Consider the following 17304-nt stretch of genomic DNA (forward strand, 5'->3'; position numbering starts at 1 on the left):
GCCGGCGGCTCTGCACAAAATAACCCCCCCACCGCCCCCAACGGCCCCCTAGCCTTCCCTGAGCAGCTGTCAAGCACACTGTGAGCCTGAGTCCACGTTAGGGGACTCTGGTCAGGAGTGCTCTCGTTCCCGGTCGTGGGCTGTGGGCACACGTTACTTGTGCCTTTTAAATAAACAAGAAGAACAAATGTTTCTGTAGACTCCGGTGCAGAAGGCACAGGGTTAAACAGGGCAGGCCATCTGGAGACCCGGCCGCAGCTAGGAACAAATTCCAGTATGGTCTCGAAGGGGCACATGAGTGTGGGTGAGAGACAGATGATGAAACTGAACAGACTGAAAAAACCCCCAAATCTCTCCACCTATCTATCCACCTTTCAACATTCCCGGTGAGCACCCACGTGGATCCTCGCCATTTCCCCCCAGCAGTCTCTGTCCTCACCGCTGACCGGCCACGCCCTGGTGACTCTAGACCACAAGTGTGCTTTCTGCACCCAAGTAATCTTTGCTCAACTAAACGAACACGAAGATTTCTTAGCGACGCGTTTCTGTCACTGTTAATTTTTCATGGGTTATTTCTCCCTGCCTGCGACAAACCGTTAGGCAACCCGGTGCTTCTGCCTCAGCCTAACTCACAGGCAAGGTCTGGCTGAACCATCAAGTGAAGCAGAGAAGGCACACAAGTCCTGGATTTCCCGTTTAGGGGAGATTCGCTCAGGCAAGGTGGCAGGGGCTCCAGGATGACGCGGTGAAGGTGAGCCACAGATGACTGCCTTCCTTCCCAGGCCCAGCGAGCTCGGCACCACCGAGTGCCTCGGCGCTCACGTGCGCCCCACAAACACCCGACGGCAATGGCGGGGACAAAAGAATGCCACCTTGCTCTCTCATGAAACAGCTATGCTGTGAACATGCAGGCTTGGGCTGAGCTCTCCTGGAAGGTAGTGAGGTATTTTTTGTTGCCTGTGAAATGATGTGAATTTCCCTGCATGTTCTGGATGGCTGAGCCCTGCCTGGAACCCTTCTGCTTAGCCAGCTGGAGGTCCTCCCCTCACAGAAGAAGCCTCACCACCGCCCCCCACCCCCACCCCCACCCCTGGTTAAAACACCTGTATGTTCTGGAAGGAGATAAGGAGATCCCACCCCCTCCCTTCCGGGCAGCCCTTTACCTCCTGCAGTTTGATCTCCTCGGGCTGGAGGATTTCCAGCACCCCGCTGCTCTGAATCTCTGGAAGATCCTGCCAGAGGTTAAATCGCGAGTGGGGGTTACTGAGCAGGCAGATCTGGGGCAGAGCCTTCCTCTCGGGTGGGCTTGCCGGCTCGTCCTCCTCCTCCTCCTCCTCGTCCTCTCCTGGAGTCTCCTCGCTGGCCGGGGAAACATGGGCATTGGTTTGTATCTCTGCATCCTGTTGTCTCCTGGTTTCAATTTCCTGGAGTGTTGATTTGTCTCGGTATTCCTGATACAGGAGCCCTGAAGTCAGACAGATTTGTAATGAAGAAAAGGGAAAGATTTCAGACAAAGATCTTTCTGAAACACTAGGTCAAGGCTCGGTACTCTTATCAAGGGCAGGTGCTGCACCTATGAATACGTAAAGCCAGCCAGCCCCTCACACCCGTCTCCCCAAAAGGCTCCGGGCGGCCCAATCAACTGCCACTATCTTCATTTCTCGGGAACGATCAGCATATGGAAGTTTTGTTCAACAAATAAAGAAATCCATGAATGCATTCAAAATCCAATCACACAAATACACTCGGCAAATCTAGAACTTGATGCGTTAATAACCATTGTGTACAGAGTTGATGGAGACGTCCCAATTACGTTTCAGTATCCCAACAGGATGCTTTCCCTAGCCTTAAATGCTTCAATATTAAAAACCCAAGTATGTTCATTTGTGAAATGGGAGTAGTTGTAAATTCTCATCTTGAAGGAAAGACCAGTAATTCATTCCTTTTTTTTTTTTTTTTTTTTTTTTGCTTTTGCAATTTCAGACTTACCTCCCTGACCAATTGTACTTAAAATAAAAGCACTCTATGTCTCCAAGGAGATTTGGAGGTACATATGAATCAGCACAAACGTAGCATCTCCATAGGGAAAACCCACTTCAGACATCCTGGCTGCAGGGTGGAGGGAGTGTCTCCTCACAGCAGATAAGCTTCAGTGGCCAGGGGGGTTCCCAGCCTAGCGAGACTGGGGTGGGGCCTGCGTGAGGAGGGGGTCAGACCCCTAGGGTCTTGTCTACCTGCCACACCATGAAGGTGGTGGTCTATCCTGTTGGGAAGAGAGAGGCCCCGAATGACCCGAGGCAAGCAGCTCTGCCCCCATTTTTGGATGGGTGTGGTTAGGAAGAAAGATGCTGGGGTTAATTCCCCAGGAGGGTGATGATGGAGACGTGCACTACCTGTGGGGGATGGGGCCAAGTACCCAATTCAGGGGAACAGTGATAATAAGGTACAAGTCGGGTCCTGGTGACTGCCTGTTGCTGGGTCATGAATGGCATCCAGGTGACCAGCATGGCCACAGGGTGTGGTGGCCCCACTCAAAGAGACCAGGAACACAGGGAGAGGGTACAACTGGGGGATGGGGTGGTGGAGAGATCAGGTGCACCTGAGGGGCACCCAGGAGGAGAGGTCCAGTGGGCAGCTAGCTGGATGTACTGGTCTGAACAGCAGCTGGGGCCCCTTGATATGTCTACCTATAAAACAAAGATGATTTTCCCAAAGAAATTCTAATTGGGATAAATGTACCACTCGTAAAGCACTTTCCCTTACAATGAACGAAGTACAAACATTAGCTATTATTCCTTCCTTATCTAATTGTTAAATATATCTAAACAGGAGACAAAGGAACGAAAGAAAAACAGATTAACTTTGAAATCCTGAATGTGGCCAGATAAATTATACTCATAAACAGGAGCCAAACAAACTCGCCCTGTGGAATTAATTGGCTTCCTATGCTCCATAATGCAAAATTATACAGCCTTTATGGTAAGTATAGCGTTTACCTAAAAAAAAAAAAAAAAAAAAAAAAATTAAGATCCAGGGCGCCTGGGTGGCTCAGTCGGTTGAGCAGCTGACTTCAGCTCAGGTCATGATCTCATAGCTCGTGAGTTCGAGCCCCGCGTCGGGCTCTATACTGACGGCTCAGAGCCCGGAGCCTGCTTTGGATTCTGTGTCTCCCTCTCTCTCTGCCCCTAACCCACTCACATTCTGTCTCTTGTCTCTCTCAAAAATAAAAATAAACATTAAAAATAATAAATAATTAATTAATTAAAAAATTAAAAAAAATTAAGATCCTATGATGTTGCAGTGTTACAATCCTGTGATTTTCCAATGTTACAGTGAAAAAAGAAAAGCAAAGTCTTCGTTAAATGCAATCCAGACTGAAGATCTATAAGACAGAGGTTTAACGTCACTACCTAAACTGGTTCAGTCATGAGCGTAAGATTTAACTGTTGTGCTGACATTGACCCAGTCATTCTCCTGTGATTCCAATGCACAGTGTTTCCAGAGGCTTAAAGAAATCAAGTTTGAGTTGACTTGGATTCACGTTTCCAGGTGAATGAGCCTCTCACATAGTAGGGACTCATATATTTGTTGGACGCCTTAAAAAAAATGCCGTTTCTAAAGTTTCACCAAAGGGCTTACTAATCTGGCATCTTTTTGAAGGTTCAAAAAATATGTCTTACATATGCTACGGTCGGCATATCATGAGTAAATCCTACCTCCGGCATCTCACTGTGATACGTCTGGTGAAAAGAAGCAAAAATATCAGCATTGTGGGTAGTTGGGTTGAAAATAATAATTCGGAAATCACACGGTTGGCTGCCTCTCCCCCATCTCCTCACACCCCTTGTTCCCAGCTGGCAGGGGAGGAGTTTTGTTTGGGTGCTGACCCGTTCTGTGCTCTGGGAAGTGGGTGAATGTTGACTGATCAAAACCTACCGTGATGCTGTATTGCACACCTGAAACTAATATTAGTTTATATGTTAACTAACTGGAATTAAAATAAAAGCTTAAAAAATAGAAGTAAAAACTTTCTCCAAAGGGTGGGGGGAAGAAAACCCAAACCAACCAAACAAACAAAAATTCTTTAGAGAGAGCTCTCAATTATCTTAGCAGTATAATGGCTAGCTCCAGGGGACTCCCTTGACAAGATAAAATCACAGAAATTCGTCTTAAGATTTAGAAATAAATGTCCACATCCAATGTAAATTTCCCTTAAAATCTGGCTTCATCTGCCTAAAGGGCCTCATCTGCCCTATAAGATTCACAGGGGACACTCAGCCCTAATCTCTAAGTTCAAAGTATACAGGTTGTTCATGTATATGCTGAAAGCCAGAAAATAAGTTTAAAAAAACCACCTGAAACAAACAAACAAACAAACAAACAAACAAAAAAGCCCTACCGTGATAGTTTCCTCCTTCTTGCCAGTGGTGGGTTTAGACACGAGCATGACATAACCTAACCCGGCCAAGGAGAGTAAGGGGACATCCTACATCTCTGAGAAGGGCTTCCCAAAAAGATGTTCCTTACCAATAAACACTTGAAGAATAAACACTTCCCTTTTTTGCTTTTATACATGGCTGCTTGAAGATGTGATGCCTGGAGCTATGGCAGCCATGTTGTGACATGAAGCCCAAATGTTGAGAATGGTGGAGGGAAAGGAGCTGGGTGAGGAAACCAATTCCAGAATTTTCTACCTTTGAGATACAATATTGCCATTGTGTAATGTCATTTTTTGCTGGATATTCTGTTACTTTTGGTCAACGACTCCCACTACCAGTAATTTTAGGATTTTCTTAAAACTCTATAGTTCTTTCTGAAGCATTTAGAATACGAATTTCAACACTGTTTTTCCTGGAATTACTGTGACTACGAAGAGTTATCTGACACACTGTGTACCCATTTTTCATAACTTGTTTATTTTTATTGGTCTTAAAATTCAGATAGAGTAGCTTTACCCGAGAAGCTACATGTTAACTGATTAAATTTCTCTACTCCTTGTACTGTTAATATGATTTCCTATTTTATATCTTGTACACTCAGCAAGCACAACTTTATGTGAAAATTAACTTTACTGGTAAAATCTTTCACCTGGTGTATATATTTTTAATTGTTTTAAATATTTATTTTTGAGACACACACACACACACACACACAGTGCAAGCAGGGGAGGGGCAGAGAGAGAGAGAGAGAGAGGAAGACACAGAATCTGAAGCAGGTTCCAGGCTCCGAGCTGTCAGCACAGAGCCCGACGTGGGGCTCAAACTCACAAGGTCATGACCTGAGCCGAAGTCAGATGCTTAACTGACTGAGCCACCCAGGGGCTCCTTTCACCTGGCATATTATTATTATTTTTTTAATGTTTATTTATTCTAAGTGAGAGACAGAAAGAGAGTGCGTGTGCACATACAGAGGAGGGGCAGAGAGAGACAGGGAGACAGAGAATCCAGTGCAGCGCCCAACGCGGGGCTCTATCTCACAAACCGTGAGATCAGGACCTGAGCCAAAATCAAGAGTCGGACGCTCAACCGACCGAGCCACCCAGGTGCTCCCCACCTGGTGTATTATATTCATGCAAAATTAGAAGACCCAGTTCCCATCTTTCCTACTTAAAATGATTTGTACCAGGCTGGCTGTGCTGCCCCGTGAAAGAGGGGGAGTTCTTAGCTCCTCTTGCCCAAGCTCCTGGAGTCATTCAAAATCTCACTTTTTGAATCACTCAAATAGAAACTTCTAAAGGGTGGGGGATTCATTTAATTTTAAGTGAACACCTTTCACGTGTCAAGCATCTGTTGGGGGGGGGGTCAGAGACAACAACAGCACACCTGTGCACACGAAGCCCATCTCAGGGTCCATCACAGGGTCTCGGGGTCCGTGATCTATAACGACAGCTGTGGGCCATAGCGTGCATCATCCTGAGCAATTCTGCTCTGGCCTCCGTGGGAGACGCTGCAAAACCCAAGAGCAGGCTACAAAATGCCCACACCTGCCTTCGCCTTTTCCTGCCTGCTGGATTCCCCTGTGGCTTTAGGAACGCGTCCTTATCTGATACCTGGCAAGGAACTCCCTTCCTTCCGGGAGGTAAGGGCAGATAGGGCTGTTGGAGGAGTCTGCTCGGCACCACCGGCCTCAAGTCCTTAAGGGAGGAAGCGAGAAGGTGCTGACAGCTCTGGGTTGTCGTCCATCCATCACAGCCGGTGACCACTTACTACGGATCCAGCCCGGGAGCCGGACAGAGATATTCACCAATTATACCAGCGGATACTGGAAGGGGGTGGTGGGAGAAAAGACTTGGAATATTAGTCCCTGCGGTTTGCCACATGCAAGGGCCAGCCCGAGTGCACACCAGCGCTCAGGTCCCCTGACTCCCTGCTTCAAGCCTGTGCCACTAGCCTAACAGGACCGGCCGCCTCCAGGAGGGGTGTCTCCACACGCCCGTGATGCAGAGGACAGCCCCTCTCTCCGCGAAAGGAGGCATGGAGCTCCCCACCCCCACTCTACGTCCCTCCCAGTGATGACACTGATTTTAGCCACAGAAGATCCCTTTCGAGAGGGTGGAAGTCAAGGTTTCCAGCATATGCTAAGGCAGAGGTGGGTTTCCTCCCTACGAAGGACAATGTGGCAGAGAGGCGGGAGGAAAAGGTTTCTAAGGGTCTTTGCTCTCGGCCCCTGTCCGTTACCCCAGCAAACAAAGGGAAAATCTGCCACCGTCACCCAGCCTGACACACAGGAAGCCCTGGTAGCAACATTCCTAGAGTCAGAGCAGCCTAACAGCTCGCAGAATGCGCCCCCACCCCCTCTGCTGTGCGCGGGGCTCCGCTCCTCTCAGGGTTCAGTCTGGAAAAATCCCTTCCAGGGAAGAGTGGGCTGGCCCGAGAAGTCTCCCACAGACAGGGTCTCCTGGGGCAACGGAAACTCTGCTTCCACTCAAGACACCTCACGTCTGCCTCAGTGACTCAGAGAGAGGACAGTAATGATGTATTTAGGGATAAAATTTCCAAACCTGGCGTTTTAATTTAACGGATAAACTGCTGCTCTGACGACACCGAAGGACAAAAAGATTTTCTAAGCAGCCGGTACCATTTTCCAAATAACGGAGCCCACGTTGCCCCCCTTCACTACCGCCGGTGGTGACTGTCATGGGACGGACCTAGTTTGACGTCGTTAGCAATTTTTGACTTTTAAATCCAAGTGCTTGAGTTCTCGGGACACCTTCTCAACCCACTCTGCGTTCACACAGTTCTTGAGCCACAGCTGTGCCCCGCACCCTGGGCCACGTTCCTGGAAAAGCAGGTGACACCAGCCTTCCCTTCCTAACCCAGGGGCCTCTGGGGCTCCCACTCCGTCTCCATTTTACCCTTCCTTCCCACCACTGCCTCTCCTTCCTGAGCCTGGGTCTCCGCAGAAGCCATTCTCAGACCTGGCTGTCTTCCCAGGTCTTTCCCAGGCCCCTCCCAGGAGGGGCTCCCACAGCACCCCTTCCTGCAAAACCCAGCAGGGCCTCACCCCTGGTCTTTTTGGCAGAAATGACAAGGGGGCAGAGGGCCCTCCCCCCGGAAAGGGCTGGGCAGGTAGACCTCTCTGGAGAGCAGGACTCAAATCCACTTGCTGGGGCCCAATTATACAGCACTATTAAAATGTGGCAGTTTTGCCTGTGGAACCACTTGGAACCGAATGTGTCAAAAACGTCCCTTAGCCACACGGGATACGGTGCTCGCAGAAATGCAACGGCCTCTCACGGGCAGGGGGCCCCTCCGAGTCCACCAGGGCGCTTCCCAATGGAGCCCCGCCGCCGCCGCCAAGGACACCCACCTATCTGTTCGATGAGGTTTCTCCAGGAGTCTGCGGGAATGGGGTGGATCATCTGCAGGGCCTCGGTGAGCGTGGTCGGGCTGTCGGCGAGCGCCGGGCACTCCTCGGGCGTGGCCCCATTTCCCGGCGTGGAGGACGACTCGCTGCCCGAGAGAAGGAGGCGCAGCGCCGGTTATTTTTAAGCAACGGCAACCTTGGCCGGCTCGCGCGTGGTGTCCGCAAAGTGGCCCTGGCCAACTGGACCCAACGCGGGACGGGCCAGGCGGGGCCCCACAGGCCCCGCGCCCGGGCGCGACCGGGGTGATTCATTCCCACACCAGCCCGCCCAAACCCTTCATGTTTTCGGAGCTCGCGGGCAGGCGTCGGAAACTTGGCGCGCCCCTGCCTGCTCCGCGGCGCCGACCGGCCGCCCCGACGGGTCGGGCGGCCGGAATCCCAGCCGGCGCCGCTCACCCCCTGCCGTCCGCTTGCCGCGCGACCCCCGGCCCCCGACTCCCTCCGGCTCCGATCCTCGCGTCCCAGGGCCACGCGGCGCGAAGAGGGGGGGGGGGGCGCCGAGCGGGACGCGCGCGCCCAGGGCGCCTGGGAGGGGGCGCGGGAGGAGCCCCGGGGCGGGGATCCGGGCGTCGGCGGCCCGGGCTGGCGCGCACCGCCAGCCCCCGGGCGCGGAGCCCGCACGACCCCGGCCGCAGGTGGAAGTGGCGGGCCGCGGGGACACCGGAGCCGGGGGCGGGCGCTAGGCCGCGGGGGTCGGCGTCCCCCGCGCGGGGGCCGGCGGCGCGCGGGGGTCGCGGCGGCCGCTGGTCCTCACCTGCCCGGCAGGTGTCCCGCCGCCGAGTCGCGCGCGTCGCTCTCCGAGGTGGAACTGTCGTGGTCCACGGCGCAGGCGGCACTGAAGGCAGCGGCCAGCAGCTCCATGGGGGCCGGCGGCCGGGCGGGCGCTGGGGCCGGGTCTCGGGCCGCGCTGGGGGCTCGGAGCCGGGCCGGGGGCGACGGGCGGGCGCCAGAACGGGGTCGCAGCGCGCGCGGCTGGAGCCGGAGCCGCCGCTGCCGCCGCCGCTGCCGCTGCCGAGCGCTCCCGCGGGCGGGCGGGCGGGCGGACCGGCGGGCGCGCGCCCGGAGGCTCCGGGTTGCCACGGCAACGGGCGAGGCGGGAGGGGCGCGCGCGGCGGGGGCGAGGCCGGGCGGCGGCGGGGCGGGGGAGCGCGGGCTGGGCGCGACCGGGGCCCCGCGGGCGCCGACTGCCGCACGGACCTCCCGGCCGGCCGGCCCGCCCGCCCGCGCCGGGCGCTGGGAGAGGGGCAGGCAGCACGGGCGGGGGCCGGCGACCTGCGCCTTCGCCTCCCGCCCCCTCCTCGTCGCCTGGCCTGCCCGCCCCCGTACCCCCTCCCCCCTCCGGCTCGCACGGCGAACTTGGAAGGTACCGGCGAGGTGACCCTCTGCCCCGCCCCCCCCCCCCCCGAACCTCCGCCCTGCCCACGCCGCGCCGCCCCTGCAGCCCCGCCGCCCCGACAGGCACCCGCCCGGGGACCCAGCCTCGGTGGAGTGCGTCCTCGCTGGAGGTGCCCCTGTCCGAGGGAGTCCGAGGTGGAGCCTGGGGTCCTGGAGACACCCTGCACCCCGGCTCCTGACACAGACTATGCAGACGGGGCCAACCGGAGGCCTCTCCGGGAGAGGCCTGAGGCCCCGAGGCCCTGGTGGCCGGGGCTGGGTATGGAGGAGCGAGAAGGGAGAAACAAAGTGCCCCCAAACTTGCACCCGGTTTCCGGGCCTGGTCACATTGTCTCCGGAATCTGCACGTTCGTGCTTAGTTCAGTCCGCTTGTGGGTGCACAAGGCAGACAAAAGGGGTAACGGGAGTCTAGTGGAATGTCAGTGATCCGGAGTGACGTGGAAATCTAGAGGCATTTTCATACAGCAAGACGACCGGCCTAGTCCTTGTGGCCCTTTCTGAGGCCGGCCTGCCCGCTCCCTTGATGGGCCCCCGGTGACAGCGCCTGCTTCTGCAGGCCGGGGCCAGTTCCTGAGGAGGCCTGGGGCCTGGGGACTGGAGTGCAAAGGGAAAAAAATCTTCCTCTGAGCATTGCCCTGCACGTTCCACCCACCGGGCATTTGTTTAAATGAACCAATTCCTCCTTTGGGGATGCACATACTCCTGGTGGGAGCGGTTTAGCTACTGGTTAGTAGATTGGCCCTGATGGGTTCCTCAGCCAGCCATCTGGAACACAGTGGCGGTGGTGTTGAAGGCAGAGGGGCAGGGATTGGGTGGGGAGGAAGGAAAGCAGCTTGAGGGGAGGCTGCTCCCCTCCCCAGACAGTATCAGGGGAACCCCATGGACCTTGCCTGGCCCGCCCTCCCCCGTCCTGACTCTGGGGAAGGGTGCTTGGGTTGTCGGAAATCCAGTTCCTAAAGCCGCTACCTCACTGTCCGTCCCCTCTAGGGTCTAAAGTCTTGCTCTTAAGGCCTCACATTATTTGCATGACAACCATCTGCTCTCCTCTTTTTCCGAGCCAAACCCCTTCCTTCCTTGACTCATTCCACACGTCCTCTCTTCAACTCCACATTTTCATCTGCTCTCTTGCCCTTTGCACCAGGATGCCTCTTAATCATCCCACCAGGGCACTCACATGTCCCCACCGCCCCCAGCAGCCAACCAGGGCACCAGGCCCAAGGTGAGAGCTGGCCTCAGCCTTCTTCGTGTCACTCCAGGTGTCAGTGCCTCACTGAGCCCCCTGGATCCCTGAAGTGCTTCAAGGCAGGACGCACCCCGCACCCCCTGCATTTGGACCTCTCCCCAGTCCATCCCTGTCTCTGTCCCTTTTCTAAATTAGGGGTCTGCTTTGGTCCCTTCTCTCTGCTTAAACACCTGTGTTGGAGTCCCAGGGCCACCAGCTTCCTGGTGCTGTAACAGGCTCATCACCAGCCTCCTTCTCCTTGCCTGCTTCCTCGGGGCCCCTGCCCTTGCCGGCAACTCTGAGGCTTTGGCTTCCCCACACGCTCGTCCGGGCTCTGAGCTTTGCAAGTGCTGTTCCCTCTGCTGGAACTCTGTTCCCCTAGTAAAGTCCTCCCTCTTGCAGGTGGAGGCACACTGGGGCTTCCCCACCAGGCCCTTTCCCCTGCAGCAGCATTACCTGGCACTAGAATTCTCTGTGAATAGGGCCATCCTTACACTAAGCCATGGGTGGGTTCCTGCCTCCTGCAGGGCGAGCACCCTGGTGTCCTACTCATCTTCCATCGGGGCCCAAGGAAGAACACTGTATGGGCATCACTGGGACCGGCAGTCAGGATGGCTTCACCGGCCCTTAAAGATGTAGCACTCTGTGGAAGCTGCTCCCATCATACTTTGCTTCACCAAGGGGAAAAGATTCATTTTTTTCAAAATCAGAAAATACTCAAGTGAAACTACATATATTAAGATGAGCATAATAAAACCTTCCAATTGAAAAAGAAGCTAAAAATATCCTCCTAATTATAAAATCGGTTTAGAAAGTCATTGAGTTCTGAAGGCATATAACTTTAAAAGCTGCGTGTTCTCTTTCCTGTCATGTTTGGTGCTTAACAGGCTCTTACTAAAATCTCCATTTAACCAACATCTGCTCAGGATCGTTCACAAGATACGGATAAATATTTCAAATATTTATACCTGGTTAGTACGTGGTAGGTGCCGCATACGATTTGCTAAGGAACGAATGGTATGTTTTGAAAACTATTCAGTTATTTTATATATTTAACCTAAAGGTTGTGTATTTCTTCCTTTGGGTTATGAAAGTTAAATATTGGAAACAAGGTGGATTCTTATTCATGTAGCAAGCTCAGCCTTGAAGGGTCCTCACTTGTATTTACAAAAGGTTACTTTATTCTGAAGGAGAAAAGGGAGAACCAGAGGAAATCTAGAAATAATCTGATCCGATACTTTTGTTTTACAGAAAACGAAGCCGAACCAGGGGGCTAAAATGACAGGCCCAAGATCACACAGCTGGCTAACGGCAGACTTTTGAAGTATTTGCTGGTAAGTATGCTATGCTGTGTGGGACAAAGGAACTGTACATTTCTATTCGCTTATGCTAAGTGTTTTTTAGGGTCACGTGTATGTCACCAGGCTCTCAAATGTTAAGACACATTTGTATTTTTAAATCTAGTAGGAAAATGACTTGGTTTTTTTGTTTTTGGTAGTAAGAGGGTAATCCTTACATAAACGTTGGAAATATCTAGAAACAAGTGCTTGATAGTGTTTAATTACCTTTATCTTCTAACGCCATGAATGAACTGTAGTTTATTTTTGTCACTCTCAAAAGGCTTTTTAGTTGCTTTGAAAATCAACACATTGAAACCACCTAGGTAGCCCCGACAGTCCATCCACAAGGGGCCACTGCCTCGAGGTTAAATGGCCCCCCAAAATTCAGGGAGGAAGTTAGGAAAAGGACAAGACGTACCTCTCTCCTGCAGTGCAACCCTCTGTCGTAAAGAGTTAATCTTACACAAAGAGAGGTTTAGCCTTTGTCTTGGGCTCCAGGCAGGTGATCTCTGAGCCACCGGAATGTGGGAATGTGACGTCTGATAGGAGTGTCTCTGCTTGCCTGGAGACCTGGGAGCAGATAAGGTGGGGGCCTTGGACTGTGTGATAATACTGTGTGGCCAGCCTGTTCCAGGTGATGGAGCCCCTTTAAACACTCTGGACACTAAGGCTCAGGTAAGCCTTCCCGACTGTCACACATGGCTGCCAGGGAGTGGTAGCACTGTCCGTAGCTCCGCAGACACTTGGAATTCCAAGTAGAACTTTTCTGGGCCCTGTCCATGCATCTCTGCCCTTGGCTGATTCAAATCTGTAGCCTTGCACTGAATAAGCCATCACCGTGAGTATAATAGCTCTCCGCGAGTCCTGAGTCCTTCTACTGAATTTTTGAACCTGAGGGGGGGTCTTGGGGACTCTCAGCTTCTGCAGTTGGTGTCATAAGTGAGGGCCGACTTGTAAGTTGTCCCCACACATCACACGCCTCTCATTTGATTTAGAGTATGGTGGCCGTGTTCCCTTCACAGGCTTCCTCTCCATGATGCCTTATTCTCCCCCTCAGTGTGCCCTAAGCACAGTGGCCGGGGTAGTTTTCCCCAGACATATCCGATCCCACACACCTATTACCTTCAGTGACTCCCCAGTACCTTGTTGGTCATTCATGGCCAGTGAAGTTAACGTAGAGTCCAGGCTGGGGCTGCCCAGATCAAAGCCGGGTCACCCCTGAGAGCTCCCGACCCTGCCTTTTGCTCTGTTAGTCCTGCTCTGTTATTACCCACTTGGGTGGTATCCCTTCCCAGTGAATCTGAGATTTGGGGGGAAGCTATGAAGGTGTCATTTATCTTTGCGTCCCCAGCATCCAGCACATCCAGGAGGCATCAGGAAAGAGTTGGTGAATAGGCAAATACGGGGGAGGTCGGTAGGTGCTACACTGATGTGTTCTTTTCAGTGTCTCTCCTACAGTTACTGAATGCAGTATTGGCGTTCCCTTGCTGGGACATCTTGGCTTTCTTTGGTCAATGAAGATTTCTTTAACTGATCTCTTTGGGAACTAGCAGGCTTCTGGGGTAGCTGCCTCAAGTTTGGGGCAGGTAGCTGTGACCTGTTTTGGGGAGTCAAAAAAAAAAAAAAAAACCCAACCCAAACCTCATTTTAAACCGGATTCACTGTTTTGGTAAAGTGAGGAATATTTTGTGTTTGTTCATCTTCTTTTTTGGTATGGTTGCTATGGTGGACAGTTATTATAGTTTTGGTTAAATAGGGAAAAGCTCAGAGGGACAAAGAGATACATAGGAATCTCCGTCTGGCTTAAGGAGATATGCCCACATTGGATAGGTTTCAGTGATTGAGGTTTGTTGGGCTTGCTTGCTGGAGATTGATAACTGTTCTGCTGAATTACATTTTCAGAATCAAAAATATGTGGCCAAGCTTCGCTCTGCTTCCAGCTGTGAGAGGCAGCCTGGGTGAGGTTGTGTGGCTAGTGAAACGCTGGAATTTCCAAAGCATTTTGGTGGTTTATGTGTCCTTATGGTGTCCTTAAAAGGCTGGGAAAATGGTGGCCTTATCTTCGATTATGAGGTGCAGACAGTTGTATGGCCTTGATAGAAATGTCTTTCTCAAAACTGGCTCCGCAAAATGACTCACGGACAAGAAGCTGTCATGCTGTGTGTTTATCTGAAACTGTGGAAAATGATAGAAGGCCTGGGCTATGGATTTCTTTGGAATATTCCCAACCGAGGAGCCTGGGACACATAGGGCCCAAGAATTTTGGCTGCAGGTGATGTCATGGACTTTTGACCATTAGGAGCATCTTGAAATAAGGGCAATCTAAGGAAAACCACTGTCATTTGCAAGGTATTTTGAGGATGAAATTTAGAGTAAATAAGGAATTGCCTCAATACACATAATTTACATTTTAGGTTGTGGCCATGGGGGTTTATACACTCTTGGTTGAAACTCAAACTGTAAAGGAATTAATATCCCACTTCCTTTGCTTAAGTTTATTCATTTTAAATTACCTTATACACTATATAGTTAGATCTAATTTAGTCTTACATCTGGTGAGTCCTATATGTACTTTACAAAGAGAAATTATTATTATTATTATTATTATTACTACTACTACTACTGTTACTACTACTAGGAAGCCAACATTTAGCACTAAAATACGTTCACTATTAGAAAATTTATTGCCTTGGGGCACCTGGGTGGCTCGGTCGGTTAAGCGTCTGACTTCAGCTCAGGTCATGATCTCACGGTCCGTGAGTTCGAGCCCCGTGTCGGGCTCTGTGCTGACGGCTCAGCTCCTGGAGCCTGTTTCAGATCCTGTGTCTCCCTCTCTCTCTGCCCCTCCCCTGTTCATGCTCTGTCTCTCTCTGTCTCAAAAATAAATAAACGTTAAAAAATTTTAAAAAAATGTATTGCCTATTGCCTTAACCATTAGCCAAATGTAGCAAAATTGTATAGGTGTGAAATGAGAAAGGAAACAATGTCCATTCATAAGCAAAGCAGATTTGAAGGAATGGCATGTAGTTAACAAAATTAATAACTAGCAATTGTTCAGACATTGTTCCTTGAAAATCGCAAATAACTAGATTTTAAAGAAGTACTTTTCGTAACAAGAAGTGTGTGGTGGGGTCACTTTTCATTTTCTACTGAAACAAATTCACCTCACCCTTAACATCCAGGAGAAACAATGTTTCTTGTGGAGTCACCAGGAGTAAGCAGAAGGATTTAGAATCTCATAAAAAGGCCAGTAGGTGTTTGGTGGAGAGCCATCACTTTACGAAAGGTGTTAGAGACAAGAATGAGATGTGCTGTCAGACAAAGTGCCCCATTCCGGGTTTTAACTGCCCGTCATAATGTTGACAGAAACACCTCCCCCCCCCCCCCCAGAAATGCAAAGGTTTTACTACTTTTGATATGTCTATTTTGAGGACTCTAATAAGGGAACTGGCCACCACGGCATACATATCAGCACCAAACATTAGCTATCGTAAAGAGGAAGCACGATTTTTCAAAAGCAGATCAGAGACACAGCGGTGAAAGTGTTTTAAAATGAACAGCCAGTGTTAGCCAAGGCTTGGAAACTGTCACTTGCGTCTGGGGGTGAGAGTGTGAATTCACCCTTTCTAGAGGGCACCCTGGCAACCCATATCATAAACCTGCAAATGTTCCTACTCTTTGGCAAAGAGGTTCTATTTCTAGGAATATATCCTAATAAACTGTAAGAATCTGTGTGAGAAAAACGGCTATAAGAATGTTTACCATAGTGTTATTTTTATTAGTGAAATGTTTGGAGCAACCTAAATGTCCAGTAATAGGAGATCGGCTCTTTAAATTATGACACAGCTCTAAAATGGAATATCATTAAAAATGATGTAGAAAATATTTCATAATCTGGAAAGATGTCCGTAATACATTGAATGGAAAAGCAGGTTCTGGATGGTAGTATGATCTTATTTGTTTATAAATAGACTTCAATACATGAAACTTTAGGCATACATTTATATTCGAGAGAGGGCTGGAAGAATGATCAACGAGAACATTTCACAGTACTTGTAGTTGGTTGGATTCTGAGGGAATTTTCCTTTTTATTCATGTGCTTAAAATTTTTTTTTTCTGCAATAAATGTGTCACTTATGTAACAAGGGGGAAAAAGTTACTTTCAAAAACAACATCAATATCTTAATGTGCATAAATTTAGAGCATGAGTTTAAAGTGTTCATGTAACCATAGGGAATCCTGATGACCTTGAAAAAGGGGGCTGAGCCATTTGGCATTCTCTAGATTTACTTGGGGGCAGGGAAACACCTCAATCCATTACATAAATCTTGTAAAAAGCTCGTCAGTTTCCAAGGAATCGTGAATTCAGATCTTACAGTAGATTACATCCCGGCATCTCTAAAACTAAAGCCCTTACCTGATAGTGTAATTTGCCTGGTTATAAAAATAGTCCCTTTCCCAGAAATTCCCCTTTTCCTTCTATAATTCCACAAGTATGACTTCTAACCAGGTTGCTTTTTCTGCCTTTTTAACTGAAGTCATGGTGTCATAAAGGAGTCATCAGAGACATTACTGCCTCCTGTCAAAGGCAGGTCTTTCTAATGCCACAGCCCTCCCCCGCCTGGCTGCGGGGCTACATCCCACTTGTGCTGCTTCAGATGCCTCCTCCTCCGGGAAGCCCCCCCTCCATCCCATCCCATCGCTGGCTGTTTTCACTCGCTCTCAGGATCTCCTGTAGCACTTCACTAAGGCTTCTCTTAAAGCTTGATTACTTTCTTGGAGAATTAATTCTCTGTCCTGTGGGACGGTGCAAGGAGACAGGACTCAGCCTGATTGATGTCGCCTCCTTTACTGTGTGGGCAGAGACCTTGTACATGCTGGAGGCTCTGGACATGTTTGCTGAATGGAGCCAGAGTTGGGGGAGGCTGGAGAGCACACAGAGATGCTATTGGTATCATCCCAGTGCATGATGGGTAAGTTATAGTCTTAGAAACACCTCACGGACCCTTGTCCTTTACCCACTAAATACAAACCTTTCCTTGCTGCTCCCTAGAAGGTTCAGTGCACCTTTAGCTGGAGGACCATTATTACCTGGGGCAGGTGTGTGGGGGGGGGGGGGCGGTGGGGATCAGTTTACCAGCAAAGAAGTGAAATTTCACTTTTGCTTCTTTACCTATTTATTGTTTACCCCTCCGCCAAGCAGACCAGTTGATGCTTCTTTTCCTAATTTTAAACCCTGTCTCATTTTTTCCGGGCAGTGAAGATTGCATGTTAAATTATTGCTCTTGCTAAAATGTTGTTCAGCCTGGAGTAGCTTTTATTTGTCAGAGTCAGCGGGATCTCTCGGCCTGTTGCTCTATTAGGCTCCGGATAAAAAGACAGTCCTTAATAGGTCTCTCTTTTCTTCTTAACCATGAGGATCTTTTGTAGGGGTCTCAGAGGAGGGTCTTAAGCTCCCCAGAAATACATTCTTCTGTTTGA

General features: G+C 50.5%; 2 protein-coding genes across 9 annotated transcripts in view; one reads left to right on the plus strand and one right to left on the minus strand.

Moving 5' to 3' along the window:
• NGEF (neuronal guanine nucleotide exchange factor) overlaps window positions 1–17304 on the minus strand; it is a 69200-nt gene that overhangs the window by 24614 nt on the left and 27282 nt on the right. Inside the window, exons 1-3 of one of the 2 annotated variants that reach the window (XM_045481749.1) lie at window positions 8621–8900; window positions 7810–7952; window positions 1164–1465 (exon numbers count right to left, since the gene is read on the minus strand). In XM_045481749.1, coding sequence (XP_045337705.1) covers window positions 1164–1465; window positions 7810–7952; window positions 8621–8727 — 552 coding nt within the window. In that variant the 5' untranslated portion in view covers window positions 8728–8900. Of the gene's footprint in view, window positions 1–1163; window positions 1466–7809; window positions 7953–8620; window positions 8901–17304 lie in introns of those variants that run through there. The other variant, XM_045481748.1, reaches the window with a different exon arrangement.
• Window positions 9128–17304, plus strand: part of NEU2 (neuraminidase 2) — a 94012-nt gene continuing 85835 nt past the window's right edge. For 4 of the 7 annotated variants that reach the window (XM_045481753.1, XM_045481754.1, XM_045481757.1 and 1 more), the window contains exon 1: window positions 12435–12498. The gene's annotated coding sequence lies outside the window, so the exon portion shown is untranslated. Of the gene's footprint in view, window positions 9230–11734; window positions 11818–12434; window positions 12499–17304 lie in introns of those variants that run through there. The other 3 variants (XM_045481752.1, XM_045481755.1, XM_045481756.1) reach the window with 1 other exon arrangement.

The sequence above is a fragment of the Leopardus geoffroyi genome, chromosome C1, assembly GCF_018350155.1.
Source record: "Leopardus geoffroyi isolate Oge1 chromosome C1, O.geoffroyi_Oge1_pat1.0, whole genome shotgun sequence".
Lineage (NCBI taxonomy): Eukaryota > Metazoa > Chordata > Mammalia > Carnivora > Felidae > Leopardus > Leopardus geoffroyi.